The 27,925-nt window shown below is 55.1% G+C and overlaps 1 protein-coding gene across 1 annotated transcript in view; it reads left to right on the forward strand.

Annotated features, from left to right (window-relative positions):
* Positions 1-8,381: 8,381 nt before the first annotated feature.
* TOGARAM2 (TOG array regulator of axonemal microtubules 2) overlaps positions 8,382-27,925 on the forward strand; it is a 43,443-nt gene continuing 23,899 nt past the window's right edge. Inside the window, exons 1-10 of the mRNA XM_035000833.1 lie at positions 8,382-8,753; positions 11,762-11,899; positions 13,827-13,940; positions 14,742-15,023; positions 17,559-17,770; positions 18,792-18,982; positions 21,638-21,684; positions 23,974-24,140; positions 26,607-26,757; positions 26,964-27,125. Coding sequence (XP_034856724.1) covers positions 11,872-11,899; positions 13,827-13,940; positions 14,742-15,023; positions 17,559-17,770; positions 18,792-18,982; positions 21,638-21,684; positions 23,974-24,140; positions 26,607-26,757; positions 26,964-27,125 — 1,354 coding nt within the window. The 5' untranslated portion in view covers positions 8,382-8,753; positions 11,762-11,871. The remainder of the gene's footprint in view (positions 8,754-11,761; positions 11,900-13,826; positions 13,941-14,741; positions 15,024-17,558; positions 17,771-18,791; positions 18,983-21,637; positions 21,685-23,973; positions 24,141-26,606; positions 26,758-26,963; positions 27,126-27,925) is intronic.

The raw sequence follows: 27,925 nt of genomic DNA on the forward strand, positions 1-27,925 counted from the left end.
CAGTCATATTGGATTAGGGGCCTACCCAACTCCAGCAGGACCTCCTCTTAATGGAGCCAGTTACATCTGCAAGAACTTATTTCCAAATAAGGTCCCATTCTGGGTTATTGGGACCTGAAATTTCAACATATGAATTTTTAGGAAACACAATTCAGCCCCTAACAAACTGTGTCTTGAAAGATGTGTAGGGATTCACCAGGCACGCAAGCATGGGTGTGTGAATGTGTGTGTGTGTGTGCATGTGCACGTGTGTATATGTGCATGTGTATGTGTGTATGAGTGTGTACATGCACGTGTGTGTGTACATGTATGTGTGTGGGGGCATTGCGTGCACATGTGTATATGCACGTGTGTATGAGTGCGTGTGTGTATGCACGTGTGTCTGCATGCGTAGGTCTATGCATGTGTATATGCACGTGTGTATGAGTGCGTGTGTGTATATGCAAGTGTGTATGTGTGGGTGCATGCATGTGTGGGCATGTGGGCTCATGCATGTGTGTGGTGCTATGCAGGGGGAGCTATTAGGCAGACACCCAGGGGCCTGAGAGCCACATGTTTGGGGTCTGTCAGGTGGCTTGGATGACGTTGAACCTGGTCTCTTCTCCCTCACTGCCTTCGCCTGTGCCCTGCAGGCTGCCATCCCCAGGAATTCTTCTGCCTGTGCCCTGGGCACCCTTCTGTCAGGGGCTGATCCAGGCTTTGCAGGGCTTGAAGCTTAAACAACGTGGGGGCTTCTTTAAGAAAGAAGACAAAATTCGATCTGAAAATATTTAGGATGACAAAAGAAATCACAACAAATTGGTGAGGCAGGAGATTCAAGTCCCCCCCTTCTGGGATCTCTTCAGATGAGTGGCCAGAAAGCTTCCAGATGGCAGCCTGCCCCTAGGCTCCCCGCTCTCCTATCCGGGCAACTCTCCCGGCTCTTGGGGCCCCGGGCTGGAGTTCAGCAGCTTCAGCTTCCGGGGCTTCCACCCCTGCTGGCACCTGGCCGGCTCTTTAGCCTTCAGGCTTCAGGCTGATACCACACCTCATGGCCCCAAGCTCACTCTGGTCATGTGGTCCCCAGCAGGGAGCATGTGACTCACCGAATGCCTGCCCTACCCCGCCCAGCAGAGCTCCGAGTGCTTTCCGAGGGTCAAACACCTGGGGAGGTGGGGAGAGCTGAGCTTCTCCCTGCTTGGCACGTCGGGGAACCGGGCCTCCAACAGCTTGTGTCTCGCCTGAGGTCGTGCAGTGGCTGGGATCAGATCCAGTCTGCCCCCAGAGCCCCGCCTCTCAAGAGCTGCACGAAATGTCCCTGCCTTATTGTAGGTAATGCAGGAATGCACAGGGAGTTTGGGGGGTTCTCTCTCCATTACTCGGCTCCTAAGGGCAAACAGTCGTCTTTCCTGTGTTTCTAGCATCTGGCAGAGACTGTGGCGCAGGAGGCCCTCTGGAGATGCATTACGCTCCACCGTCCAGCAGGGTCAGGGCGTGAACAGGGGGGCACAGGGAGAGATGGGGCTGAAGGAGGACAGGCGGGGGGCCGGGCTGGAGGGACTTGTCGGATGTGGTGCCAAGTGTGGCCTTTACCCGAAGACACTGGGAGCCACGAGGGGTGTCCGGCTGGGGAGCGATCATCGGGTCTGTATTTTCGAAGCTCTGACTCGGGCTGTGATGGAAGGATGGGGTTGGTGGGCGGTGCACGCATGCCCTCTCCCAGCAGAGCTCAGGGACACGAAGGCTGGCCTCATCCTGTCCCCGCGCTGTTTGGCGTTGCCACTGATGATTCACTCTCACTGATAAGCTATGAGACTTGGCAAGGGCTCACCTTGCTGGGCCTCAGTTTCCCCATTTGTAACCTCAGGTTTCTTCGTACCGACCTCGCAGGGGTAGGCCAGTGCAAAACGCATGGAAGCCTCTTCCTGCTCCTAGCTGCCACTGGTCCTGGTTTGGAGGAAGTGCCTCCTTCCTGGGGCCTCTGTTAAAGGGAGCTCAGGAGCTCAGTTCACCTTGCCGGCTTGCCACCTGAGGAGCGATGGAGGGTGGCAGCCTCCCTGTGGAGCCCAGTGGGCTTGTGGGGTTCTGGCCCTGGGGCCGGTGCCTGCCATGGAGGGGATCTTCTCAGTGCTTATGGGCTAGCTCTCCTGGTCCCGTCGTGGAGCGTGGTTGCTGCTCCTTCCACAGGAGAGGCTCCATGGGCCTGCTCTCAGTGGTGTCTCAGAGAAGAGGAGAGAACCCAGGAAGGGGCTAGAAAGGCCCAGAGAGGGTTCAGTCAGTAAGTCCTGGGCACGTGTGATTCAGTCAGCCAGGCCTCCTGGATGTGTGGCTAGCCTCCCACCAGCTTTCCCTGCTCTGTATTATGTATGCCTGCCTGTTTCCCTGTAACCAGCTTGGGGCATCTGCCTAGAAAACTTCGTAATGTCTTTGGGTGAATGGCTCTTTGCAAGGCTGTGTAAAATCAGTGAGGCCCCGGGCTCCCACTGCCCCCACCTTGTGCCCCTTGGATGGTGAGGGTTAGAAGGGGGTGGCGTGAGGATTGGGAGCAGTTATCACAATGTCAGCCTGGTGTTTCTGCCAAGGGCCTGGGCTCAGCGAGGAAGCACATATGGGCTATTAGTGTTCACATTTTCCAAAAGCTGGGATGGTGAAATTGGGCTGGGGAGGAGGCCCCAGGCTTCTCGCTATGCATGTGTTTCTGTTGGGGATGTGTACTACCAGAGATGCGGGGCCTAATGACAGGCTGGATGTAATCACAAGCCCGTTACCTGCCCTATTTAATCCTTACGGCTACCCTATCAAGTCAGTGTTGTTATCCCCATTTTATAGATGAGGAAACAGAAGTTGGGAAAGGTTAAGGACTGGCCAGAGGTCACAGCTGGAAGAAGCTCAATCAGGATTCAAAGCCAGCTCTGCCTAGTGCCAAGGCCTGGGTGCTCACACTCCCTGCCCCTCTGCATCTAGAAACAGCTGGAGAGCTGAAGCAGAATTGGGCTCACAGGCCCCTGCAGCAAAGCCAGGGGTTCACAGCCAACGGCATCCCTGCCCCAAGCCCACCACGCACTCCCTTGCTGTGGGCACCACGCAGTGGGGCCCAGCTGGCTCTCACCGGCAGCCCCACAGGACTGGTTGGCCACTTGGGAGTGCCCCGCGCCTGGCGGGGCCCCAGAGGAAGTGAGGCCAAGGGGAAATGTCTCCTGGCTCCCTCTGTCCCTCCTGCAGGAGCGATGGGCTCCTTCCGAGCAGTGGTTGCTATGCAGCCTTGTTTATGCAAGGAGAGCCTGGCAGAGGCCAGCAGCACTCGCAGCAGGACCAGGGGCCTGTTCAACAGCCTAGGGCTGGTCAGGCCCGGGGCCGCCTTGTCCTTGCCCATCCGGGCCCATGGGCCGCATGGTCCGCAGAGAGACACCAGAGCCTGGATTCCTCCAGTGACAGGGGTTGGCCTCTGGACAGAGAGGTGAGGGGGATGTGCAGGGGGAAGGGAATGGGAGGAGGGCCAGCCTGCCTGGAGTCCTCGGAGGGGTATGGAGGAGCTGATCTGAAGCAAGGACAAAGGGCTCTGAGGGATGGAGGCAGGGGGACTGTGGGGTGGTCCCTTCCTCTCTCTGGAGCCTGCTGCTCTCTGAGCCTGCGAGCTGAGGAGGGGGGGGCTGCCCTCTCCTCCTGGCCATGGCCTCCGGCAAAGCTCCCTGTCTGGGGCTAAGCTCCACTCCCTGGGGGTGCCGAGGGATGAGGAAGGCTCTGTGTTAGGGGCACTGGGGCGCAGGCCTTGGACAGGCTGGAAGAAGCAGGATTCAAAGGCCGCTCTGCCTGCTGCGAGGCCTGGGTGCTCCCACCCCCTGCACTCCTGCGTCTGGGTTTGAATTCAGGCTCCACCTCTTACTGGCTGTGTGGACTTAGTCTCTTTTCATTCTGAGCCTCAGTTTCCTTGCCTGTGAAGTGGGGGTTAAGTGACGTTTCCCTTGGGGCTGCTCGTGAAGGGTGGAGATGGTAAGGAGAGAGAGGAGTGTGCTGGTCCCTGAGCTCAACGAAAGTTACTTTTGGTGGTGCCATTATTACTATAGCGGAGATGATCGTGTTCCTTTCCAGAGCAGATTTTGACCTCCTGAGACAAGGGTTTTGTGACCCACCTCTCCAGGACAAGGGCTCACACTGGTTGGGGACCTCGAAGGGCTGATGGTTCCTCCAGAGTCCTGGAAGGGACTCTAGGGCCTGTGCTGGGTGGAGGCATCGCTGCAGAGGGTCCTGGAGCACAGTGGTGCCCAGCCCCACCCAGGCGGGCCGTGCAGGGGTGTAGCCGGGCAGGTCCTTTCTAACCCCAGGCTGGCCAGCACAGCCCCTGCAGCCTTGGCCTAGCGGGCTTGAAGGAAAGGGAAGGTTGTGGGAGCAAGTGATGGGGAGGTGTCAGGCTGAGCTCAGGAGGGACCTACTTCAAGGTCACCCATTGCCCCCAGCGCCACCTCAAAGGAACCTGACTCAGCTCACCGGCATGATTAGAAGTTTATTACTTGTTTTATACTCAACCTCTTGCCGACAGAAAGATGTATAAAACTTACCACCTGTTCATAGTAGAATTTTAAAGTCAATGTGTAGCCCCCACTGCCCAGGGCAGGAAAGAGATGCCCTCTAGGGAAGCCCCCAGGTGCCTCCCTCACCGGACCCTTCCTGTCACAGCCGCCTCCCTGCCCCCCAAGGCTGACCACACTCCTCATTTCCCCTGGCTTTTCCGTAAAGTCTTACCATCTTTGTGTGCATGTCTAAGCTGTTGAATTTTGTCTTTGAAATTCATACAAACAGAATGGCGGCCTTTAATCTTCTGTGCCTAGCTTCTCTCAGTAAACATTGCACTGCCGAGTCACCCATGGTCCTGGGTGCAGTGGTGTTGAGTGGTTTTGTTCATTTTCATTGCTGTGGAATATTCCATGGCATGAATACCCATAACTTTTTCTCCAGCTTCCTGTTGGGCATTGGGATTATTTCCGGATTTGGGCCATTGCCAACAGAGCTGCTGTGAACATTCTTGTACTTCTGTCTTGGTTCACAGCATGCAAGGTTTTCTCGAGGGTAGACGCCTAGGAGCAGTCTTGCTGGGCATAGGGCTTGCATGTCTTTAACTTTAGTAGATGAGCCAGACCACTTTCCCCTGTGGCCGTGCCCACGTCCCCCTCGCCAGCCCTGCGTCGGAGGCCTGGCTGCTCTGCGTCTCACCAACACTTGGTGTCGTCCAGAGTCCTCATTTTTGGCAATCTTTGCAGACTGGCAACAGCGACAGCAGTCTGACTACTTTGCATTTCCCTGATCAGCAGGGGGTCAGGGTCTGTCTTGCCTTTCTTCCTCCTGGCTTTCCTCCTTCTTGGGGAGGCCCCCTTTCCCCCTGGTCTCCCTGCTCAGCCCCCTCATCATGCTGTTTTCCGACCTCCATTTTCCTCTCTGCCCTCCAGGCCTCTCTGTCCCTAGGCCCCATTCTCTTTCTTAGGGGACAGTCACTCATCTATGTTATTCCTTTTCCATCCATCTTGGAGCAGTAGTCCCGGGCTCCCATCTGGAGGTCTGAGATTTCCACTGGGTCTATGCTTCAGAACCTCTGGATTTGGGCCCTCCTTGCATCCCTTCCTGGGCCTTGGCTTTCCCTTCAATAAAATAAGGACAGAAGAAATGGCCCTCCACAGAAGTCCTTCTGTTTTCCAGGCAAAACCTGGCATATGTCCTGGAGAGGCACATGGAAGATTCTAGCTTTTGGTCAGGCAGAGTCAGCTTTCTCCTGGGGCCATTGGGAAAGGACAGAGCTGGTGGTCTGAAGCCTGCTGAGCTTCTTACAGGGAGACCTTTGTCAAGAGCCATTTCCTGGAACGGGACAGGCATGTAGATGCTAGGCATGGCCAGCACAAGTTTGCTGAGATGCTGATTGGAAGAGGTGTTTCTTTCTTCTCAGCCCCTCTGGTCCTCTCACACCTGTAAAGTGCTCACAGAATACAGTTTGATGACCAGAGCTCCAGCTCCTGGGCAGGGGTCCCCAAGCAGGGAAACCATGCAGAAAGCCTTCCTGGGGCAGTGACCGGGCCTCTCTGTGTGTCAGACTCCAGAACTAGGATCAAGCTCTTGGACAACTTAGCCCTTGATGGTGTAAATGTCAGGGTGGATGCAGCAGAAGACTTCCAAGGGCCGGCCAGTGGCTGTGTGATTTCAGGCAGGATTGACACAATGGCACACCAGGAAACGTGGTTCCCGGGAACGCACTGTCATGGCTTTGACCAGGCCCTGCAGTCTGAGGCACTGCCATGCCCACTGCTGAGGTGCCCATTTGGGGGAGGCCTGGGTGGGAGGGGGGGAGGAGGGAGCTGAGGACCCTGCCAGCCGGTGGCCAAGGGTATGGCCCCCATGGTACGCTTTGGCTCTTGAAGGCCCTGGGTATGTCCTGTAGCCTCTCCAGGCCCCACATTAACCCCTCAGTTACCAGCCAGAAGACTAGCTAACTTTCAGGGTCTCTTACAGCTGAAAAGTCAGAGACAGAGGAAGCAGTTGAAGGCTCCTCTTGTCCCCACCATGTGAAGCTTTGTTGAATTACTAGCACATGTTCTGATTTCTAATTTATATTTGCATCAAGATGATACACAAAAGCGGGGCAGGCTCAGAAGATTTTGAATTTTGGAAATTTATGGATATGTCACATACCCTTTTCAGTAGGGCCATCACTGCTCATCCAGTGCCTTGCTGTGAGTTAGAAAAAGACACCTCTTTATCAAGGCACTTTACTTCTATTCATCAGAGAAGGGCAATAAATGTGAAAATCTATAGTGTCTGCAGTGTAAATGATGTCTCTTTAATTATGATGCCTTGTGCAGTGCCCAACCTGAACAATCACACAAGGCGGCTGTGCTGGTCACTTACTGTCATTGTTTTCCAAACAGAGCTTAAATAAAACTTTTTCTCAACCAGAGGCCTTCCCATGTCTTCTAGACCAATGATTCTCGTATCAGAATTCCTGGGAGGTGGGGGGCTGTTCTGAATGTCACAGCCCTAGACATAGAGGCAGCTCTCTCCTTCCTCCCTCAACAGACACACACTGAACTATTGCAAATGGAAGGCCACCTTCCTCAGCTGTGATGGGAATAAAAATGGTCGAGAAGTTTTGCTTTGGGCTCTTGACCATGAGATCCACCCTGTCCCAGAAAGTCATTAAGATGCAGGTGCTAACTGCCTCCTTAACAGACTCTGTTCTGGTAAGAAGGGCTCTCTTGGAACATTTCCCAGCAAGGTGATACTTGAGCTGCTCTTCTAAGGGTCCTGCCCCAGCCTGTCCGCTGCCTCCTGCCCGCCCTGGAAAACTTCCGCAATGAAGGTCATCTGCCAGGTGGCACCTCATTCTGCCACCCAGCCTCAACCAGGCCTCTGGAGCTTCTTGCCCCAAAAGCTTTCAAAAAGAATATTTTCCCTCTTCTCGCACATCTTAACACATACACTAAGATCGTTATTAAAGAATAATATTAATAGCCCTCATTTGTTGAGTTCTTGCTTAGGGGCCAGATGATTTGAGATGCTTTTAGTATTTTATTGAATATGCTCAGTAACCTTGTGAGAAAGGCATTATTATTTCCCTTTTGCAGTTAAACGGAAGCTCAGGTCTAGTAATGCGTTGCGCGTGAAGTCTCGCAGCCGGTAGGCGGTGGAATTTAATGCAGGGCGGTTGTCCACTGTGCAGTACTGTGTTCTTCTGCTTCTAGCAGCAGAGAACGTCAGCCCCGATGCCTCCACTGGCCAGCTCGGTGGCCTCCATCCAGCTACTTAACCTCCCTGAGCCCCAGTCTTCTTAGGCATAAAATGAGGACAATAACATCTGCCTTGTTGCTCTATTTCAAAAGCTAAATGGCATGATGTGTGGCAGCACCTAGCACCATGCCTGGTGCAAAGCAGCATGGAACTAAGAAATGTTAGTTCCCATCCCTTGTTTCTTCTCAACAAGACTGTCTATAATTTCGACATTTGGGGTTATAATTTTGATTTCTTCATTCATGCATGCTGCAAGCAGTCATGGAGCTCTTACTATGTGCCAGGTGCTGTGTTTGGCACTTCGTATTTCTTTACAGTCCCATAGGCCTGCTAGCTGAAGCACATCCTGCTATCTGGAGCACAGAAGGTTCCAGGAGCATTGACCCCACCTGATCCTAATGTGGCAGGGAGGTGGCATCTGCAGTCAGTGGGTGTAGCTCCAGAGCTGGTGAAGGGGCTCCGGAAGGGGACACTTACGGTTGGGGGGGGCATGTCATCTGTGAACTGTCTTCCTGCCGGCCCACGTGCCAGTCACTGCTGGAGCCAGGAGCCTGAGTAGGGGGCCTTGGGTGCCTCTCCTGGGGGGCCTGGTGGGTGTGGGGATCAGTCTCCTGGTTTTGGTGGAGATGGCTCCTGGGACTACCAGCCTCAGGAGTCAGATAATGTCATTTCCTCTCTTCAAAAGCTCTTTAGAGTTCTGTTCCCTCCCCACACCGGCTCTCCGCCTTCTCAGCCTCCGGTCCTTCTGCCAAACCCCAACCTCACAGCCTGTTTGTTCCTCCATGCCTCAAGACTGTTTTCTCAGCCTGTGAGGGCTTTCCTGTTTCCCTCGCCATCTAGACTCTGCTTCCTTCCAGGCCCAGCGAGGATGATGCTCTCCTGTGGCGGGTCTCCAGCTGCCTAGTCAGACAGCTCTGTGGGTCTCCCCTGTGCCCGTCTCCGCCCAGGACCCCCTGCGGCCTGCCTGGTGTCGCGGTGGGCATTCACTTCACAGCACAGCATCCCAGGTGAGAACTGCAGGAGGGCCCGGCCTGGCCGGTTTGAGCCTCTGACACTATGGACATGTCTGTCTCCTCCACATAAGGGGCACCCATGTCACCCGGTCTGTCTTACAGGGACGGAGGGCTGGCCCATCATAACTTTAAAGATGGCGTGTGGGCGGGCACAGGGAGAGGAAGAGTCTGCACCTGGTCTTACTATCTACCAGCAAAGGTGCTGAATTCTTTTTGCACTTCACTTAATTCCGACCAAACCCTTGGATAGGACATTTTTTTCAGATGAAGAGACCAAAGGTCAGAGGAATTAGAGTTAATATGACTGGGGCAAGTGGGAAGGGTGCCCATCTGAGGCCTCTCTTCAGAGAGACAATGTTTTGGTGGGGGACATTTTTGGGCTCAAAACCTAGGTTTGTTCACTCTGCCATCTTTGCCCCATTCCCCTTCTCTACCCATCTTGACATGGCACCACTGTTCCCACCCAGCACGTCTGAGGAGGCGCAAACTCTGACTTCTTGGAACCCATGTCCTTGGAGGCCTCTAAAAGGAGGAGTGGGTAGTGTCGTGGCCCCATGAGGGACGCTACATGTGTGGCAGCCCCTGGGAGGGGGGGCAGGTGGGGCTGCATCTCGGGATCAGGGGCCCATCCCCTCCGGGACCTCTCTGTGGCCACAGGGGTGACTGGGATCTTGTCCCTGGGGCTGACGTTCTTTACTGGGCCAGTTCTAGCTTTGTTTCCTTTCCACTTGAAACCTGAGTCCCTTCCGTCAACCTTTTTCATTCCCGTGGTGCCAGTCGCCATGGAGCCTCTGTAGTCAGCTTTAGTGGAAGGACTGGACAGCGGTCAGTTACCTTGGGCCACTCCACTCCTGAAGCTGGAAAACTGGGGCCAAGGATGGAGGAGCCAGCTACCTTGGGCAGAGCCTCAGGAACTGAGGACAGAATCCTGGTCTCCAGAACCCACTGGCTATGAGCCCTTTAGGTCAGGGGTCGGCTGTTCCAATAGGGAACAGTCACTCCTCAGTGCCCAGAACAGAACAGTGCCAGGTGCAAATGGGGGCTCAGTGGATTGTGTCCTGGGGGTCAGGTGCTAAGTCCGGTTGATTCTAAACCCCAAAGTTCTATCCACATTGGGGCTGGAATTTCTGATCTTGGTTTTTAGAGTTTGTACGTGGATTTTTAAGTTCCTACCAGGTCGTGGGCCTCCATGATTTCCCTGGGGAGGTGCCGCCCGTTGTTCTCACATAGGACATAAGAAGTGGTTGTTTGTCCATTTGCAGCTGTGGCCACCTCCCCTTGGGCAAGTGCCTAGGAGGTCCTGCACACAGACCCTGAGGGCCTGCCTGAGGGGTCAAACGTGTTGACACAGTCAGGAGCAGGCCCAAGAGGGGGTCTGCCTGCTGGGTTGCCCTGGCAAGCTAAGAAAAAGAAACCAAACAGATCCCTGTGCCTTGCTCCCTAGAAGACTCTAATTCAGTAGGGGCCAGAGGTGGGGCCTTGGAATCTGTCATTTTTATCAGTTCTCAAGTGATTCTGATCAGCAGCCACAGTTGAGAACAAGGGCTGTAGCTAAGTATCATTTCTCTGCATATAATTCGCATAGAAAGCCGATGCTCTGGTTAGATATGGTAGCAGGAGTCTATGGGGCCTGCAGCTCTCACTATCTACAAAGCCTGGACTCTAGCTTGTTTGCTTTAATTCAGCTGTGGATGGTGTGTCCCTGCCTGGAACATTCCTGCTGGGCTTTGCTGGCAGCTGCCTTGCCAATCTCTTGAGTCTCTTTGCCAGCTCACTGGGGTGAGGGGCGGGGTGTTGAGACCTGGGGAGTAGTCTTCCACCACCTTGATCGGGAGAAGTACTGTGTTTCACCGACATTCCCTTGTGGCCAAATACTTATCCTAGTAGTCAGCACATAGGGAGTTGTGAGGAAAATTCTCCTCGGACAGAGAACCTGAGTGCTTGAGGACATAAGCAGAGAGACCGGGCAAAGGCTGGGCTGGAACCTCTGTTGGGGCTAGAGGTGTTGCTAGGAGCTGCTCTGCCTTCTGGGGCTGGGGTGGGGATGGTGGCAGGCTGGCTTCCAGACGGAAGGCAGGTTTTCTCAGTTTCTGAGTTGGGATTTGCTGCTCAGCAAAAGGAAGTTGGCACTGCATCTTGCCCTGTCCCCAGATGATACCTCAAGGGAGCTACTCCAGAGTAGAGATTGGGAGATGTGGCCTTTACCCCTGATTTTGTCACTGATTGGCTCTGGCCATCCACTTCCCATCTGTCAGGGTGAAAATGGGTCACCTTTGTCTCAACAAAGACTATAAAACTGTGTGAAGTTGTAGAGTCTGTGGTGAGACCCTTGTCACATGGAAAGAGAATGAAGTTAGGTCCCGAGCAAGAGCAGATGACTGATCCCAGAGGTTTAAGGGGGATCAAGAAGAGGCTTGACGTGATCAAGCAGTTGGCCACAGGATGATGAAATGACTCTCTGACAGGGTCAGAAGTGTATGGCTTGGTCGGCATGTGGGCCAAGAACTTCATGCAGATAGAGCCTGGCACATCCGAGAGAAAACTAGAGAGCTGGTTTCTGGGGAGAGACCCTGCCACATACCCGAGTGATAAGCAGAGTCACAAAGCTCGACATTCGTCAGGAGCTTCCGGGGCAGCGGGCAGAGGAAATGGGATTTTGACGAAAATAGAAACTAAAGGAGAAAGAAGGTGTCAGACTCTGCCTTGATCAGTTCCACCTTCCCTGGAGACCCTAAGGTGTCCTTGTCAAAGCCACAGGTGAAGCCAGCTTAGTGGGCTTGGTGACACTCTTCATCTATAGCTCTGCTCACAGGGGTACAGCCTTGACACCTGCAAAACTTCGAGCGACTCGGAGAGGCAGGGTGTCAGAAAAGAGGTGTCCTTTGATCCAGCAGCAGATTTCTTCACTCCAAGAATACTTGGGCTCCTGAAGGCTTCCTGCAAAGTCATTTAAAAAGTGTTTGTTAGTTATACTGACGTCGCTCTGCCGCTCCCTACCGTAGGACCCTGGATGTTATAGGCTGCCGCCTTCTGGATCCCCAAGGACTGTGCTCACAGCCCGGAAGTAGCTGCTGCCTCTGGACAACCTCCCAGGCACCTTCTCCACCCAGGCATGAGCACCCGTGATGCTATCCCCCCAGGTAAGGGGCTGCACTCAGCCTGGGAGATGGACAGGCAGGTGGCCATGCCTTTCCGCCCTGGCCCAGTTCCCTGCTGGCTGACGCTGGCCCTCCATGCTCAGCTTGCTCTCTGGCAGCTCCCGGGCCCAGGGAAAGGCTCAGAGTGTTCAAGACAGTCGGCTGAGCTTTACCTCCATTCTCTGTGCCGGTGGGCCGGCTGAGGAGCTGGCCTGTTTTGTGGTCAGAGGACATGGGGCTTGGCCCTCAGGGACAACTGGGTATCTCCGTCTCTTCAGTGGGCAGACCAGGAGAAGGGGGGAACAGTGTGGCCAGCTCAGGGTCAGGAGATGGGCTTCCAGGCCTGATGCTCTTCCTCTGGGAGACAGCTGTGTGAACCTCCGTTTCCTCTGGAGAGTGAGGGGATCCACAGGTCCTGCCACAGATGGAAGGGGTGCTGAATGGTGGAGAGCTGCTTTTCCCTGGTGAGGTTGGAGCCGAGGCCCTGGGATGACAGAGTAGCTCAGGACACATGTCATTACCTAGGGGCAGAGCACCCTGGGGCTTTGATATATTAATGTGAGGACAACTGCATAATTTAATGCCACATCAGATCCTGCTGGACATTAGATTCTAATAGGGAAGTGAGAAGTACTGAAAGCTTAAGAAAAACCTAGAAATCTAGAAATAGAATGAAGGTGTGACCATATGAACCCCTAATCCTGTCCAACTCCTTTGTTTTACTGATCTGGGGACCGAGACTCAGAGAGGCTAACTTATTTCCCCAAGGTCATACAGCTGACAGAAAAAGGAGGAGAATAGACTCCTGATTCCTGGTCTGGAGGCCTTCCACCCTGGGAGTGGGTATGCTGGGTTGCCCCTTGGTGGAGCCTTCTCCAGGTGGTGGGTTAGGACCCCATGGATAGTCCTGAGGTGGCCTCAGATGGGGAGCCATGGGGGTGTCGGACCAACGATTCAGCTTGCTAACATTCAAGTGCCTCCTGAGCATGGGTCCTGCAAAGACAAATAGGATAAGGTCCCTCTGCCAGGATGTGACAGGGCGGGTGGGGAGAGGCAAGGATTGGGGAGGGTAAGATAGGGTATGCCTGGGCTGCTGCAGGGGCACAGAGGAGAGGCAAGGCTTCTCAAAGTAGTGGGTGCTTAGCCAAGGCTCCCTCTCTCCCCTCCCAGGGAGTCCTGACTCTCAGCTCAGGGCCCCTCCCCCTGGGCTCCCCGCCTGCTGGGCTCCTGGGCCCCACACTGTCACTGCTGGTTACTCATGGTCTCTCCCAGCAGCCTTCAGGTCTCACCAGGGACTGGGGGACAGAGTCCCTGACAGGCAGCATTTGTTAAATATCCACGGTAGGGATCAATCAAATCAATTTGCTGAGCTGGGGAGGTTTAGGAGAAGATGAAGGGTCAGTGTGGGACATGCTGATGAGGGGCTGGAGGACTCCCAGGAGAGGGTTGTTGGGCAGGTAATTGGATGCTCCGCTCTGCCACCATGGGGAGAGGTCAGGGCCAAAGCCACAGGTCAAGGGGTTACCGCATGAGGGTGATAATTACAGGCATGGCAGTGAGGAGTAGCCCATGAGATATGCAGAGGACAGAGGCAGGGTGGGGGTGTGTGTGGAGGAGGGGAGCCCATGAAGGAGGCTAAGAAGGTGTGGAGTAGCTGGGTGTGGGTGGAGGGGCTGGAGCAAAGCCGGATGGAGAAGGCATGCGAGTGTGAGGAGAAGTGGGGGAGCCAGGCCGAGAGGACTGGGAAGGGGGGGGGGGATTTGGTGGGGATCATGGTACCCTGGCCTGCTGGGTGTGGGGTGGCGGGCCCCCCATCTGTGGGCCAGGCTCTGGTTTGGGGGTGGGCTACAGAGACCCGAAGGGTGAGAGTGCTGGGACAGCCTGTTCCCCCGTCCTGGTCTCAGTGGACTTCCCGTGTCTCTGTCCCCAGCCAAGGTTCTGGCTCCCATGGCCGTGTACTGTGGGAGTGTCCCTCGGACCAGTGCTGGGCCCCGCGCACTCCCGGGCAGAAGAAGTGACTCCAGGCTCCAGACTTACAGAGAAGGTGAGGTTGGTGGGACTTGGCCTCTTTCAAGCTACTCCCCTTACAGGCCTGTGGCCAGCACCCAGGTCAGCTTTCGCTGGGCCTGGTGCTGCCCAAGATCTGTGACCTCTTCTGTGGGTCTTGTGGCTTAGGTCAAGGCCCTCCAAAAAGGCTATGTGTGTGGCAGATATTCTAAAAGCTGGTCTCTGTATTTGTTTTCCCTGGCCCTTCCATGGTCTAGGCTCCTTCAAGGCCCAGTTCAAGCATCACCACTTTATGAAGGCTTTCCAGATCCTTCTCTTCCTCCTCTATGTGCACAAAGCATTCTGTTGTTGTCTCTCCACTGCCTGGACTGCTTGGCACATAGGAGATGCTCTCTGACTGTTTACTGAATGAGTGGTTGGACAAGCTGGTGTCTGCATGGAAGCATGATTGGTTCTGAGTCACCTGAACTCTTCAATCTGCATTTGGTGTTGTCAGGTGTATTGAATGGATTGCTTGGGATCCTGGAGACTGCTGGATGGTGGTCCCTGGACAGAAGACCTTCCCTAAGTATTTATGGCCTCATGTCTGTGCTGTCACTGGGCTGCATATCGACTCCCCTTTTCTTCCCTTGAGTAGCTCATGACACATCTTAAGGTTAGGCTTCCCAGATACTGTTGAATGAATGAATTGACCCAAGGAGCGATGGTAACATCGAATGATCGGGATTCATGGGGCAAAGCCGGACTGTTCTAAGGAAGCAGCCCCGAAGAGTTCACTGGTGCCTGGTGCCACCATGGGTTCTGTGTGCCTAGCCACTCTTGCCTCTGTCTCCCTCAGCCTCCCTCCAGCCAACTCCGAGTGTCCTGCTGGAGAAGCCGCTGCAGCTCTTGAGTGGACATGGGCACCCCAGCGGCCTCAAGTTGGATGCCCCCCTGAAGGGCTGGCAGGCCAGGAATGGCCACCCCGGGAGCCTTGCGGCCGTGTCTCTGGGGTCCAAACCCCTGGCACCCTTCTCCTCTCTGGAGTCTGAGGCCAACAGTGTGGCCCGGGACACCACCCAGATCAAGGACAAGCTCAAGAAAAGGAGGCTCTCGGAGGGCTTGGCAGCATCCTCCCAAGGTGAGCGCTGGGCCCTGCCCACCTGCCTCCCACCCACCCTGAGGCCAGGGACTCAGGCTACCTGGCTGTGAGGATCAGTAGGTGTCCGGCTGGCAGCCGGGTTCTCTGCAAGCTGGTCAGGACGCATCCACCCAGGGCACTGTCAACGCCCTCCCTGGGAATGCACTTCCTGCCTGGGGTCTGTAGTGGCCTCCCAGCTAACCTCCCCATTCCCACTCCTGCCTCCTTCTCCTCCTTCTAGTCTTCTCTCCAGGGAGATCCTTCCAAATTGCCAATCTGATCATATTCTCCCTCCCGCTCCCACCAACGATGCTTAGAACCACCCCGTAGTTTTCGGATGTGCTTAGAGTAAGCTCCCGAACAGTCCCTGTGCATGAGGCCGACTGCCCTCACCCCGTGCCTGCACCACACTCTCCCCTGCTCTCCTCTGCTGTCAGATACACTGACCCTCCAGTCCTGGAGCAGGTGGGCTCTCTCTGGCCTCAGACTCTGACGGGCTGCTCCCCCTACCTCCCTCCTTTCCTCACGGGGCTACCACTCATCCTTCCTGCTTGGCTCAGAAGCCTTCCTCAGAGAGGCCTCCTCCACTCCCCAGTCGGCATCCATCCCAGTGACACTCTCTAATAATGCCCTCCAGTTTTCTCTCTTACCTCTCTTCATAGAGCTGTGTACTTACACATCTGTGTACTTACTTGTGTGATTATTTGTTTCACATGTGAATTTTGCACTTGGCGGTATTCTCGACGAGGGCAGGCGTGGAGTCCTCAGTGCGAGGCAGAGTTGCCTGGCAAGGGAGATTTTCCAGAAATGTTTGTTGAATAGATGAGCAAAGAATTGACAGCGAGCACTTTATATTTCTCTCTCATCTGCACGGTGGGCAAACCAGAAAAACAGGCCAGGTTCCAATCTTAGCCCTGATACTGGCTGGCTCTGGGACTTTGAGCAAGTCAGTCACCCCTTCAACCTCAGTTTCCCCTCAGTGTAATGGGGATGCTAATACTTCTGTGTGCCTGAGAGTTTGATGAAAATATCGTACACAGAATTCTCAGCACCCGGCATTGTGGGTAGAACTTAATAAATTTTCATTTCCTTTTCTCTCTCCTCTTCTCCTGGACCAATCACTGGGTCCTTTTTTTAGCTCAGTGAATGCTTGAGTGACACAAGGAATAAGAAGCCTCGAAGTCTTAGGAAGGAAGGGGACATCCTCTTCACTGAGCAAGATGCTCCCCCTGCTGAGGTCTCCCTGGGGCTGACGGTGCCCAGGATGATGCAGGGGAGCCCCTGTAAGGAGTCCCCCTGTGGCTGGACAGTATGGACACAGCAGGTGGGGGGTTGGAGTGCTGGAGAAGCTTGCTTAGAATTTCCAAGTGGTGCAACTTCTGGAGTTGCCAGACCAGTGACTCCCTCCCTGAGAGGTCTGAACTCTTTTTCTAGACATGTCCTCTCTTTGTACAAAGTTCTAGTACAGGAGAAAAAGAACAGGGAGTTGTTCTACACAAGGTACGAATGGGACGTGATCTTAACTTATCAGGTCCCTCAGCAAGTGTGGCGGGATGGGGATCTCTGGTCCCCTGAGCAGGGCTGGGCCTGCCCTCTGCACCCTGGATGGAGGCTGTGTTGGCCTCTCTGTACCACCTCCCAAATGGAGCCCAAGGTGGGTACCGTCTCCACCTGGCTTGTGACCCCTTCTTGCCTCCCTCCCCTCAGCACACCGACAGGATTCACGACCGGGCAAAGCAGAGCCAGGCTGGGCAGAGGAGCAGAGAAGCTGTTTTGACTTGGCTATTTTGATGCGACCACTTTGATGTAGCTGGAACAAAATGGCCTTTGAGAGTTAAATGCTAGGTTTTTTTCACCACCGCCAGTAGTTGCAAAGAGAATCCTGAGCTCTTTACTGTGGGGATGGCAGGGGGCATGTTGCTGTTCCCAGTGGGGTGGGGCGGGGGGCAGGAGGATGCCCATTGGGCACAGAATTTACTCAGAAGAGCTGAAAGTGGGAGTGGTCTGCTTTCAGACGAGGTCAGGGTGTCCCCTGTGTCGAAACAGCAGTACCCCCACATCATTAGCTGAAGAGGAAGGGGGCACAGAAGTAATTTATGGGCACCTGCCACGTGCCTGGGACTTTCTCGGCATTTTACATAAGTCACTGAATCTTTGGATAACCCCATGATGTACCTACGTTCAGTTTACAGATGAGCGAATGGGGATTCAGAGACTTGCCCAAGGTCCCACAGCTTCTAGCCAGGACTGGAGCCCGCTGTCCTGACTCCTAGTCTAGTACTGGTGTGTTTCCCTTCCTGCCCAGCCTGCCTCCCAATTTTAAACGGGTGACTTTGGCCCTTTTTACCAAAGTTTATAGGAATGGGCATGGTCCGCTTGCTCAGCCTAGTGGTGGGGGTGGGCCGGGGTGGATCTCCTTTTGCTCTCACAGTCTCAGCCTCCCCTGGAACCGATGGCCCTGTTGCCAGTATCTGAATTGCCCCCCTCCCCGTGCTCCAGGGACTAACTTATTCCTCACCTCCACCTCCTGCACAGTCTCCCTGGATCCTGTGGGAGGCCCCAGAGGAGTTCCTCTGAGGAGCACCATCCCCCGGGCCACTTCTCAGAGGCTGCTGAGGGCGCCCAGGCCAATGCCTCCCATCCAGAGCATCCCCACTACCCCTGAGGCTGGCGGAGCCAAGGAGAAGGGCCTAGACCCACCTGGGAGCAGTCAGGGTCCCCAGGAATTGAGACCCGGAGCCCAGGAGGTAAGGTGGCTTGACTGCTCTGAGTTTTGCCCCCCCTCTGTCTTTGTTTCCACTCTTTTTTTTTTTTTTTTTTTTTAAGATTTTATTTATTTATTTGAGAGAGAGAGTGCATGAGCTGGGGGAGAGGCAGAGGGAGAGGGAGAAGCAGACTCCCCACTGAGCAAGGAGCCCAATGCAGGACTGGATCCCAGGACCCTGGGATCATGACCTGAGCCGAAGGCAGACGCTTAACCAACTGAGCCACCCAGGTGTCCCTCTTTGTTTCCATTCTTTACCACCACCACCGCCACCGCCCCCCCACCCCGCCCCGTTCCTGAGCCCTGAGCTTCTCCGGAGGTGTGTGAAGGGCCGCCCTCAAGGATAGGGGTGGCACTGGGAGGGGCATCTTCTCCGCAGCATCCAAAACCTTTGCAGCTGGCCTGGGATCCAGCTGGCTGCCCCAGAGGTGCTGAGCACAGGCTGTGTGACCACCAGCCCTACACTTGGGGATCCCTAGGCCTTCTCTGGTCTAAACGTTCCAGAGTTCCTCATGCTTCTGACCGTCCCCATTACAGGCAAGGGCGTGCGGCAGAGGGGAAAGGTGGCTGGGCTGAAACTCAGGAGATTTGGGCTCTGGTTTCCACTCTGCCCCTCACTGGTTGTGTGACCTTGGGCCAGTCACCCTCCTCTCTGGGCCTAGTTTGCACATCTATAAAAAGAAGGTATTAGACCAGATGTTTTTGAAGATCCCTTTCAGCTCTGATGTTGTAGGAGTTTCTGAAATGAGAATAGCAAAACATATAATAATAACAGAAAGAGAGTAGGGATGAGGGGGGACCCAGCGGTAGGTCTTCTGTCTTGGAGTGGTAAGGAAACAATGAGCTTTCTGGGGGGGTCCCAGGGTGGTGTGGCTGGGAAGAAAAACCCAGGACACTTCCCAGCACTGCCTACCAGCCCAGGTGGCTCCTGATAAAAGGGACCACCCTGTGTGAGGGGCCTGGGAGGTGAGCCTCCAGAACCTTCCTTCAACCTCCGCTCCCAGGTGCAGATCTCCAGACAATACCTGCACTGCAATGACGAGAAGATGCACAAGTCGCTGGGGGGCGTTGTGATCCCGCCCATCCCGAAGGCTGCGGTGTCTGCTGGGGCCTCCTCCTGTACGCCTGGCTCCCTTCCCAGCCGCTTACCTCCAGGCCAGGGTGTCCTCATGGGCCTGAGGGTCCCCCGCACACGGTAAGCAGCCCTCTTTCCATCTAGCCCACCCAGTGCCAGGGTGGAGCTCTGGGGGCCTGGGCACGTGAAGGGCCTGGCTCACCCATGAGCCACAGACCTGGGGACCACACAGTGCTGATCCTTGAGCCCAGCGGGATGGGCGTCTGGGCTTAGTAGACAGTGTCTCAGCCTCCATAGTCCACCAGCTTGCTGATGTCTATGGTTGTCGCAGTGATGAATAAAATAGGAGCTCTATTCACGGTAGCTCTTTGTTATTATGTATTTTAATTAATGGATACTAAAAAGCATTATCTGGTATCTATATGGAAGTGGGAGGGAGTGGTCCACAAAAGTTTTGGACATAAAAAGGGGTCTTTATACACAAAAATGTTTGGGAATCAGGGGGGTAGAGGGTTGCTGTGTTGTAATGAATCTGGATTTATGGCTCGCAAGTGGGACAGACGGAACTCTTCAGATGTCCCAGAACATCCCCATGGTCAGTCCAAACTGATGTCGGAGCAGGTGTGTGTGTGTGAGAGAGACAGAGAGACAGAGACAGACAGACAGAGGGAGAATGAGAGAGGCCTCACTTCTCGCATCCCTTTGGGGCCTGCTGTACTGACTTCTGCCATTTCTCTCATGTTCCTCACCTCTCCATCTCCCATGCTGCCTCCCCTCCCGTCTGTACACACGTCCACCTCCTCCCCAGCCCCGGCGGAGTGTGGGCCTGCTCCTGGATCTGAGTGCCCGCTCCGTCGACCTCTGCTTCCTCACGCCGGGCCCCTCCCCTCAGCGGTGGTCCTGGTGGCTGGAGGGACTCTCTGGCCCCAGACCAGTAGCCTTTACTCCGCCCTCATTGCTCTCGACTTCACATCCTGGGAGGTATTGATGTCCACGTCTTTCTCCTTCCTTGCCCTCCTGACTTGAAACCTGCTTCTTGACCTCTTGTGGCAGGACCTTCTAGGCAGTGTCCCCTGTGCCCTCCTTAGTCCATCTCTTAGATGTGGCCGTTCCTGCAATTTGGTCCCGGCCCTTTGTGCCCAGCTCCTTGTTCTCCCCTGGGGGAGTCCTGTCTGCACTGGCAGCTTCCAGGGATGGGTGGCTTCCTCATTCCCTCATCCCCTGCTCTGCCCCAGGTCTCCCTAGAGTCGGGCTCCACGTTTCCATCCTCCTGGTGGGCATCCCTGGTGTCCTCATGGCCGATGCCGATCCGGCGTCAGGGGGAGAGAGAGGGAGGCTGTGCCACCATCAGGACCACGCTGATGGGCCACCTCACGTTCCCCCAAACCACCTCCCTCCCATGACCTCCCGACTCCCACCAGAGTGCAGGCATTCTCTTCCATCTTCCAATTTCGGCATCATCTTTGGCTCTTGCTCCCGTGGCCCCCTGTCCTAGCAGATTGCCACATCCCATCAGGTCTTCCGTAAACAAGAGAAAATACGAAGGCTGCCACCCTCTCTTGCCCCTGCCTCTCTTCTCCGTTTCCACTCACGGGCTCCCTCTTGAGCGCCCCGACAGCTCCCAGCCCAGCACCTTGCCGCCTGGGCTCTGCATTCTAATCTTCCCTTCTTGTGTACCACCCTGTGTACCTTTCCTCCACGTGATTCACATTTTTTGACATCCTGTGTCAGCAGCTTAAAGAGAGTCTCCTCGGTCTGACCTTCAGGACCTGTCCCAGCCCACCACTCCCAGGCCTCCTGTGCTGCCCTCAGGAGCCGGCCCACCTCCAGAGCCTCCCCGCCCCATCCCTGCAGCCCCAACACCAGCCTTCACCCGGGGGCCCCCGTTCAGCTCCTACTGTTCTTCAAGCCCCAGTCGCACACCAGTCCTTGCGCCCAGGTCTTCCCTGCCCTCCCTGGGGAGGCAATCAGGGGAAGAGCCTCCTCTGCACTGTCCACACAGCATCTAGCCCACAGACCCCCTGACCACACTTTTATTTAAACCACCTCTCTATTCTTCAGTGGGGAGCTCTGCCGGGCAGAGGCCATAACTTGAAATCTCTGCCCATCCTTCTGGGGAGCCCCCCGGGAAATGATCTCAATCAGGCTGGGAGGCCTTCTTGGAGGAGGTGAGGCCGGAGCTGAGTTTTGAAGCCTGAGGGAGAATTTGGGAGGTGAGGAGGGAGAGACGTGAGGCATTCCCGGAGCCGCAAGGGGCATGCACAGCAGCTCTGGTGTTGGTGTGAGACAGGCGGGTGAGGTTGGCAGGACTGCACGGCGCCGTGTGCTAAACCGAGGGCCGTGAGCTTTACTCTGAAGCAGCAAGGTGCCACTGAAGGCCGTTAGGTGTGGAAGTGCCGTCAGATCTGCGTTAGAAAGGCCGCTTTGGTGACCAGAGAGGGCTGAGCACGCTGAGGCGGAGACTCCTGCAGGATCGGTGGGGAGAAGCCGTGGGCCCCTGAGCGGGGCAGCGGCGGTGGTCTGCGGCGTCTGTGTCTGGACCCAGCCTGGCCTGGTCTGGTCTCCGGTCGGCCTGCCCTTGACTTTGCGGATAGAGCTGCATCTCCTGCAGCTTTGAGCTCCTAGCCAAGAGCCTCTTTACAGAGCCGGCCCCACCCCCTTCGTAGGTCCCCCCGTCTCGCCCATTGCCCCATCCCGGAGCCCCCCAGGCTCCTCACTGAAGTGGCTCCTACTTGCCATCTCTCATGGTGCTTTTTTCTCCCCGATTCTTTCAAGATTGGTTCGGGAGAGTGGGCCTCGGGAGAAGACCCCTAAATCTCTGGGTATGTACTCCCCACATGCACCCCCACTTGCTGTTAATTCAACTCCCTGCCTCCTGGGCCGGGTAGGGGATCAGAAGTAGGGTTGGAGTAGGCATGAGCACCCTCGGACCCGAGCCCCTCATTTTACGGACAGGGGAACTGAGGCCTCGGGCCTTGCCACCTTGGAGGGTAGTACCAGCACATGGAGCTTCCCAGTAGCCCAGCTGCGAGGGGAGCCTGTGTGACCCGTGACCGGCTGCACTGGGACTGCAGGCCGGGGTCTTGTCCCTGGTCCCAGAGCCTGGAATGCAGCCTGCAACATGTGCGTGCGGGTCTGCGGGGCTCCAGAGACCTTGCTTCTGACACCTTGGGCGGCTGCTACTGCACTGTTTTAAGCAAGTAGAAGTGAATATTCCACACCAGGCCGAGTGAGAAATTGAACCACATCCCATGAACCCCTCAGTTAGCGGGTCCCGGAAGGCTTAGTGTTGGGAATAGGGCCATCTGGGTTGTTAGGGAGGCGGGTGGCCTGCAGGAAGCCGGGGTACAGAGAGGCTTCAGAAGAGGGAGCTGGAAGCTCTCCAGCCTGATGACCTAAGTCTGTGGGGAGGAGGGAGGCTGAGCCACAGGCAGGTTGGGTGAGGGATCTGGACGGAGCACCCCGAGCCTGGGGAGGAGGTTTGGAAGTAGCTGCTGTGCCCTCGGCAGGAGGGGGCAGACTGCTAGTCCAGCTTTCCGGCAGGTCACTCTGGACAGCTTAGCAAGTGGGTCGGTTGGCAAGCAGGGGGCTGTTGCCCAGGAAGCCCCAGGCTCTGGACTCGAGCTGAGCCCAAGAGGCAGGCCTGGCATAGAAACCTCGGTGGGGGCTGCTTCTCCTGGTGCAGTGGGGTGACCTCGGGTGGTCGGCTGTGGCCCACGCTGGCACCCACGGTGTCCCTTAACAGCTACCCCTGAGTGTGCCGGCATGAGGGTTTGGGCCAGGAGACCCCAGTTTGCGACTATTCCCCTGTTTGCATCCCCAGCTTGCTGCTTGAGAACCAGGTCCCCGGGGGCTTGGGGGCCAGGCTGCTCAGACAAGACTTTCTAGGATGTCTCTTGGAGGTGGAGGTGAGGAAGGAGATACAAAATAGTAAAGTCCTTAAAGGGCCCTCTGACCCTCCAGCCGTTAGCTGGGGATAACATTGCCCAATACGTGTAATGTGCCTACCGCATAGAAGGAACCCACGTGGTATTGTCTGAAGCTGAGGGCTTCCCCAAATCTTGTGGCATTCCTGCAGTCCTTGCCCTCATTAGCTGGCACCTGAACATCTGTGTCCTCTGCCCTGCCCCCTTACTTTTGGGCAAATGAAGCCTTTGCCCTTCCTCTATCTTGGCCCTCGATCCTTCTCCTGGGATCCAAGCAGGGGGATCCTTGGCAGAAGGCATGGGCTGGGCAGAGGTCCAGGGTAACCTGGGAGCCCTCCTGGAGGCCCCCGATTCAAGGCACCCCTTCCAGCCTCAGGCAGCCCCAGAGGGTGGCCCCCATTCCAGTGGACCCCTTACTTGCAGGTTTACCCAAGGGCCGTGTACTCCAAACATTGATGACGGGAGACCCCAGTTAACATCTCTTTCATTGAAAGAAAACGATCTACCCCTGCCCTGCCTCCATGATAAGGCATGTTACTTTTGAAATCTATTGACTAGGAAAATCTAGAATGACCAGGAAATACTGTTGATTTGCTATCATTTGGAAGTGAATTTGTACTGTATCAATCACAAGAGCCTGTGAAGGTTGCTGGGTCTCAGCTTCCTTGTCCGTACAACGAGGGGATGGGACTAGCACTGGTTAGTTCTCTCGTCCCTTCACGCTGTGTGATGATGGGACTCAGTTTCTTTTCTCTCTTCCTGAGGTGCACGCCTCCTGGGGAGAGATAGACTGACATGCTCAGGAACTACCTTAAACTTCCTAGATAAAAGACCCACCCCGTTTCCTGCCCTGCCTCCTCCCTTCCCTGTCTTATGATAAGGTGTGTAGTAATTATTGAATGAATGGATGGATGGATGGATGGATGAATGGATGGATGGATGGAGGCACAGATGAGAGCAGGAGAGTGTTGGTCCTTGGGCAGCCTGCTCTATGCCCGCCGGCGCTGTTCGGTAGAGTTTCGCCACCAAGGAAGCATTGGGCAGAACAGTGGAGAATGGCAGGCTTAGGCAGTAAAATGCTACACCAGCCACAGGGTCATAGAGCCCCAGGGGCAGCCCAGAAGAGTGAGTGCTGCTTCAGAGTTCTGGGTGTCCTCAGCTCCATTCTTGTTCTTGACCCATCAGAGCCAAGACCTTCGGCCCTGCCTGTCAGAGACAGGTCTGCCACCCCTGAGAAGCCCGCCCTGCTTTCATCTCAGTCTGCTCCTACACTGACCGCTTTCTCCTTCGGCCAGGCCAAAGGAGCCCGCCCCTCGCTCAAAGAAGAGGACCAGAAGGAGAGCAGTACCAAGGTATCTGGAAAGCGAAGGGAGGAGAAAGTGGGGGTCAGAGTGGACCGCTGGCTGAACACAAGCATGTTTTCTGAAATACATAAATGTGGGGCCAGCTTGAGGAAGGCAAGAAAGAGCCCTGAGTCAGCTTCCCTGGTGCTTAAGGCTGGAACCTGTCGATGGTTTGGGGGTGAGGACCAAAGAAAGGAAGAGAAACAAGAGAGAGGAAGAGAAGGATGCGAGTTGGGGGTTAGGTGAAGGGAAGAGTACAGCAGGGAGCTGAGGGGCGGGATGAGGGAGGAAGGGAGGGCAGAAGGAGGTCACACGGGGTTCGGAAGGAAGCAGGATGTGGAGAGTACAGAGGGGCTTAGGTGAACCAAACCGAGTAATTTGAACCAACACCCAAGATAGCAACTGAGAGGCAGCTGACTCGGGCAGATCAGCCAAAGACTGTGCTTGACAGGCTGACAAATACCTTGCGCTTCTCAGGTGACCTTGGTCCAGATGATTCTCTTCCCTGGTCTGGATGAATTTACTAAAACTTGAAGAGTCACTATTAGGGAGCTCTGTGCTCAGTCTTTGAAGCAGAGATATGAGAGTACAAGAAACATGCCTGGAAGGTCCGCTGCACGCATATGCTATGTTAGAGTCCAGTGATGACGATGATGAGGTCGGGCATCGCAGCCCTCCCGCTCCAGCCAGGGCACCAGAGCACGACGACCGAAGGAAGAGTAATTCAGGGCTGTGAGGTGACCCCACTGCCCACCCCACCTTGGCCACTCACCCCATGGTCAGCCCGTGGACCTTGTGATAACTTCACCCCCACTGGCTCGCTTTCAAGCATCCCCTTCGCTCATCACCATGTCCTGTTCTTATAGCTTCGTCCAGCCACACCCCAGCCCCAGCATTTCTTCCTGTTCTTGCATCAGCAATATCCTCCCCAGAATCAGACCATTCCTATCAGCATCCTAGCTCTCTGTTATTTCTTTTGTCTTAAGAAAACAAAACTACTGTCTTGTCTCCACCCGTTCTGTCCTGAGTCTGCTACAGTCTGGTTTGGGTCCCATTGCCCCCGAGGAAATGGCCCACGTCAAGGCCACTGATGACCTCCACCTTCCCACATGCAGCACAGCTCAGGTCTCTTCTAACTCGACCCATCAGCAGCTTTGGTGGCTCATTCTTCTTGTAGTCCCCACCTGGGAGAGAAGGAGGTGAGGGCGTGGCTTCCTTCTTGGTTCTCTGCCTCCATCAGATTTTGTTGCTTCCCAGTCCTTCTTGGCTGGCTCCTCCTCATCATCCTGCCCTTTACACGCAGGAGGCCCCAGAGCCCGGATCTCTGGCCTCTAGTCTATTTCTCTTGACTCCGTGTGACCTGTTCTGGTCCATGACATTAAGTGCCATCTATATGCTGAGGACCCCCAAATCTTCCTCTCTGGCCCAGACCTTCCCCTGACCTCCAGGAGCAGTTAAATTATATAGCTAAGTATGTATTAACTGATATTCTGCATTTCCATTTAGGTATCTAATTATATTTCAAACTTACCTCATCCAAAACTCAACTGTTGAATCTTTACCCCCCAAAATCTCTTTCCCCAGTCAATGGCAGGAGAAGGCAACTCCAACCTTCCAGATCCTCTGACCAAAAATCTTGGGTCCACCTTTGCCTCCTCTCTTTCTCTGTTGCCCCACATCTCGTATATCAGCAAAAGCGGGGGGCTCTACTTTGGGGACCTGTCCAGAATTAGGCCATTCTGTCATCTTCATTCTCACTACGCTAGTGCAAGCCCTACCACACGGAAACTCTTGGTTCTATTTTGCAACTTTTCGTGAGTCTTAAATTCTTCCCAAATATAAAGTTATAAAAAACAACAACACTTAGAGGAACCCCTCATCCCCCAGTGGAAGTCCGATAATGTCACTCCTGTGCTCAGAACCTCGGTGGTTTGCTGTGTCCTTTAGAGGGCACGTCTGACCCCTCACCATGGGCCATGGGGCCCGGTGCACTATGGCTCTGCCCACCCCTGCCACCTCTGACCCTGTGTCCCACCATCCTCTACCTTGGGGTGCTCTGGCCAGTGTCCTCACTGCCCCCCAACCATGCCCAGCACACTCCAGGCTCAGGGCCTTTGCATCTGCTTTCCTCTACTTAGCACCCTTCTCCCCTAGAAATTTGTATGGCCTCTGCTCTCTTAGTTCATTCATGTCTCTGCTTAAATTTCCCCTCCTCTGGGAGTTCCTCTGGGCCTTCCTACCTAAAATGGAAGCCCTGTCACCCTCTGTCCCTCACTCTCCTTCTGGTACATACTGCCTGACGTTAGAGATTGGTCTGTTTGGCAGCCCTCCAGGAGCAAGGTCTTGGTTGTTTTGTTCACTCCCAGAAGAGTGATGGCAGGTAGGAGCCACTCACATTCCTGATTGAATAAATGCAGGTACAGAAAGCACCGTTGGGTCCTCATAGTAACAGAGTTTGCCTTGACCTTCTGCCAGATCCAGGTCACCATCTCCAAGTCTGCCCAGGAGAAGATGCGGCTGAGGCAGATGAAGGAGATGGAGTTGCTCCAGAGGGCAAAGGAGCTGGAGAGGGAAAGGGAGCTTGCTTCCCAGAGCCTGGCCTCCAGGAGAGCCCTGATGAAGGAAGGTACTGGGTGCCTGGGGCCCGATTCCCTCAGGCTGGGGAGACTTCTTGGCCAACCACTGGGCAAGAGAAGGTTTACCTACAGCCCCCCATGCTCCCCATCCAGACGCTGGACAGGGAGCTACTGATGGGCCCATGTCCAAAGGAGGACACTGGGGCTGAGGACAGGCAGGACCAGCGCCACCCTAGGACTTTCTCTGCCTCCACAGGCCTCCTTCCCCTCTGGGGTAGTGGGACCATGTCTGTGCCCACGGGGCTGAGCAGCCCATGCAGAAACATCGGTGGCATCCTGAGGAAGCGGGCCAACCGGGCCTCACTGCCCAGCATCCCTGTCAGCAAGCAGGAGCCCAGCTTTGCCCGCCATGCTTCAGGTAGGGCCCAGACCGACTGCCTGGGGGACTCATGTCCCTCTCGCTGTGTTGCCTCGGGATGCTTTGGGGTACAGCAAAGGTGACCTGGGCTGTTCTGCTTCTTCCCATTACCTGTGTTAGAGTAGAGGGCAGTCTGAGGTGTGATCGCCTTGCCAGAGAATGAGGGATAGTGTGGGAGTCAAAAGCATCTATGGGCCAGACTGGGGATCCAGGGAATTGCAACTAGAATTACTGATAGAAAGGCAGGTGTGCCCAGCCTGCATGACATGTCCTAGAGGACTCACCAGTGCACCGGGACCACAGATGCTGGGGAGAAACATCCGTGAAAGTAGCTGGAAACATTGGGAAGGGGAAGAGAGGGATCCGTGAAGATCTTGGGTTCCTACAGTTTGCCTCATAAAATGTCAGGGTTGGCTAGGGCTGATTACAGCCTGGGATCCCAGGATCCAAAGGTCCTTTGGGATGCTCAGGAAGGTGCCAAGGCACAAGGAGGCTCTGACCCCATTCCACCAGAGCAACATCTATTTTGCCTCACTTTTTTATATATTGGGCATCCACCTGACATTTCAATTTTGAAAGATTTTGCTACTAAAGAACATTTGAAAACAACCAGCCTGGCTCAGAGTTTCTTTAAGTGTGGGCTGTAGTGGGACCATGGTGATAGAATAGAACACCATTTTTGGTGCCAGAAATAATATTGACTCATCCTTCTTTTCCATTCTCTTTCTATCCCTTTGATTCCGTCAAGTAGAAAGTCTTAATTCAGTGCTGGTCTTGAGCACCCCTCTCAGGCTTGGAAA

Source organism: Mirounga leonina, unplaced genomic scaffold (genome assembly GCF_011800145.1).
Source record: "Mirounga leonina isolate KUSES-001 unplaced genomic scaffold, KU_Mleo_1.0 Mir_125, whole genome shotgun sequence".
Classification (NCBI taxonomy): Eukaryota; Metazoa; Chordata; class Mammalia; order Carnivora; family Phocidae; genus Mirounga; species Mirounga leonina.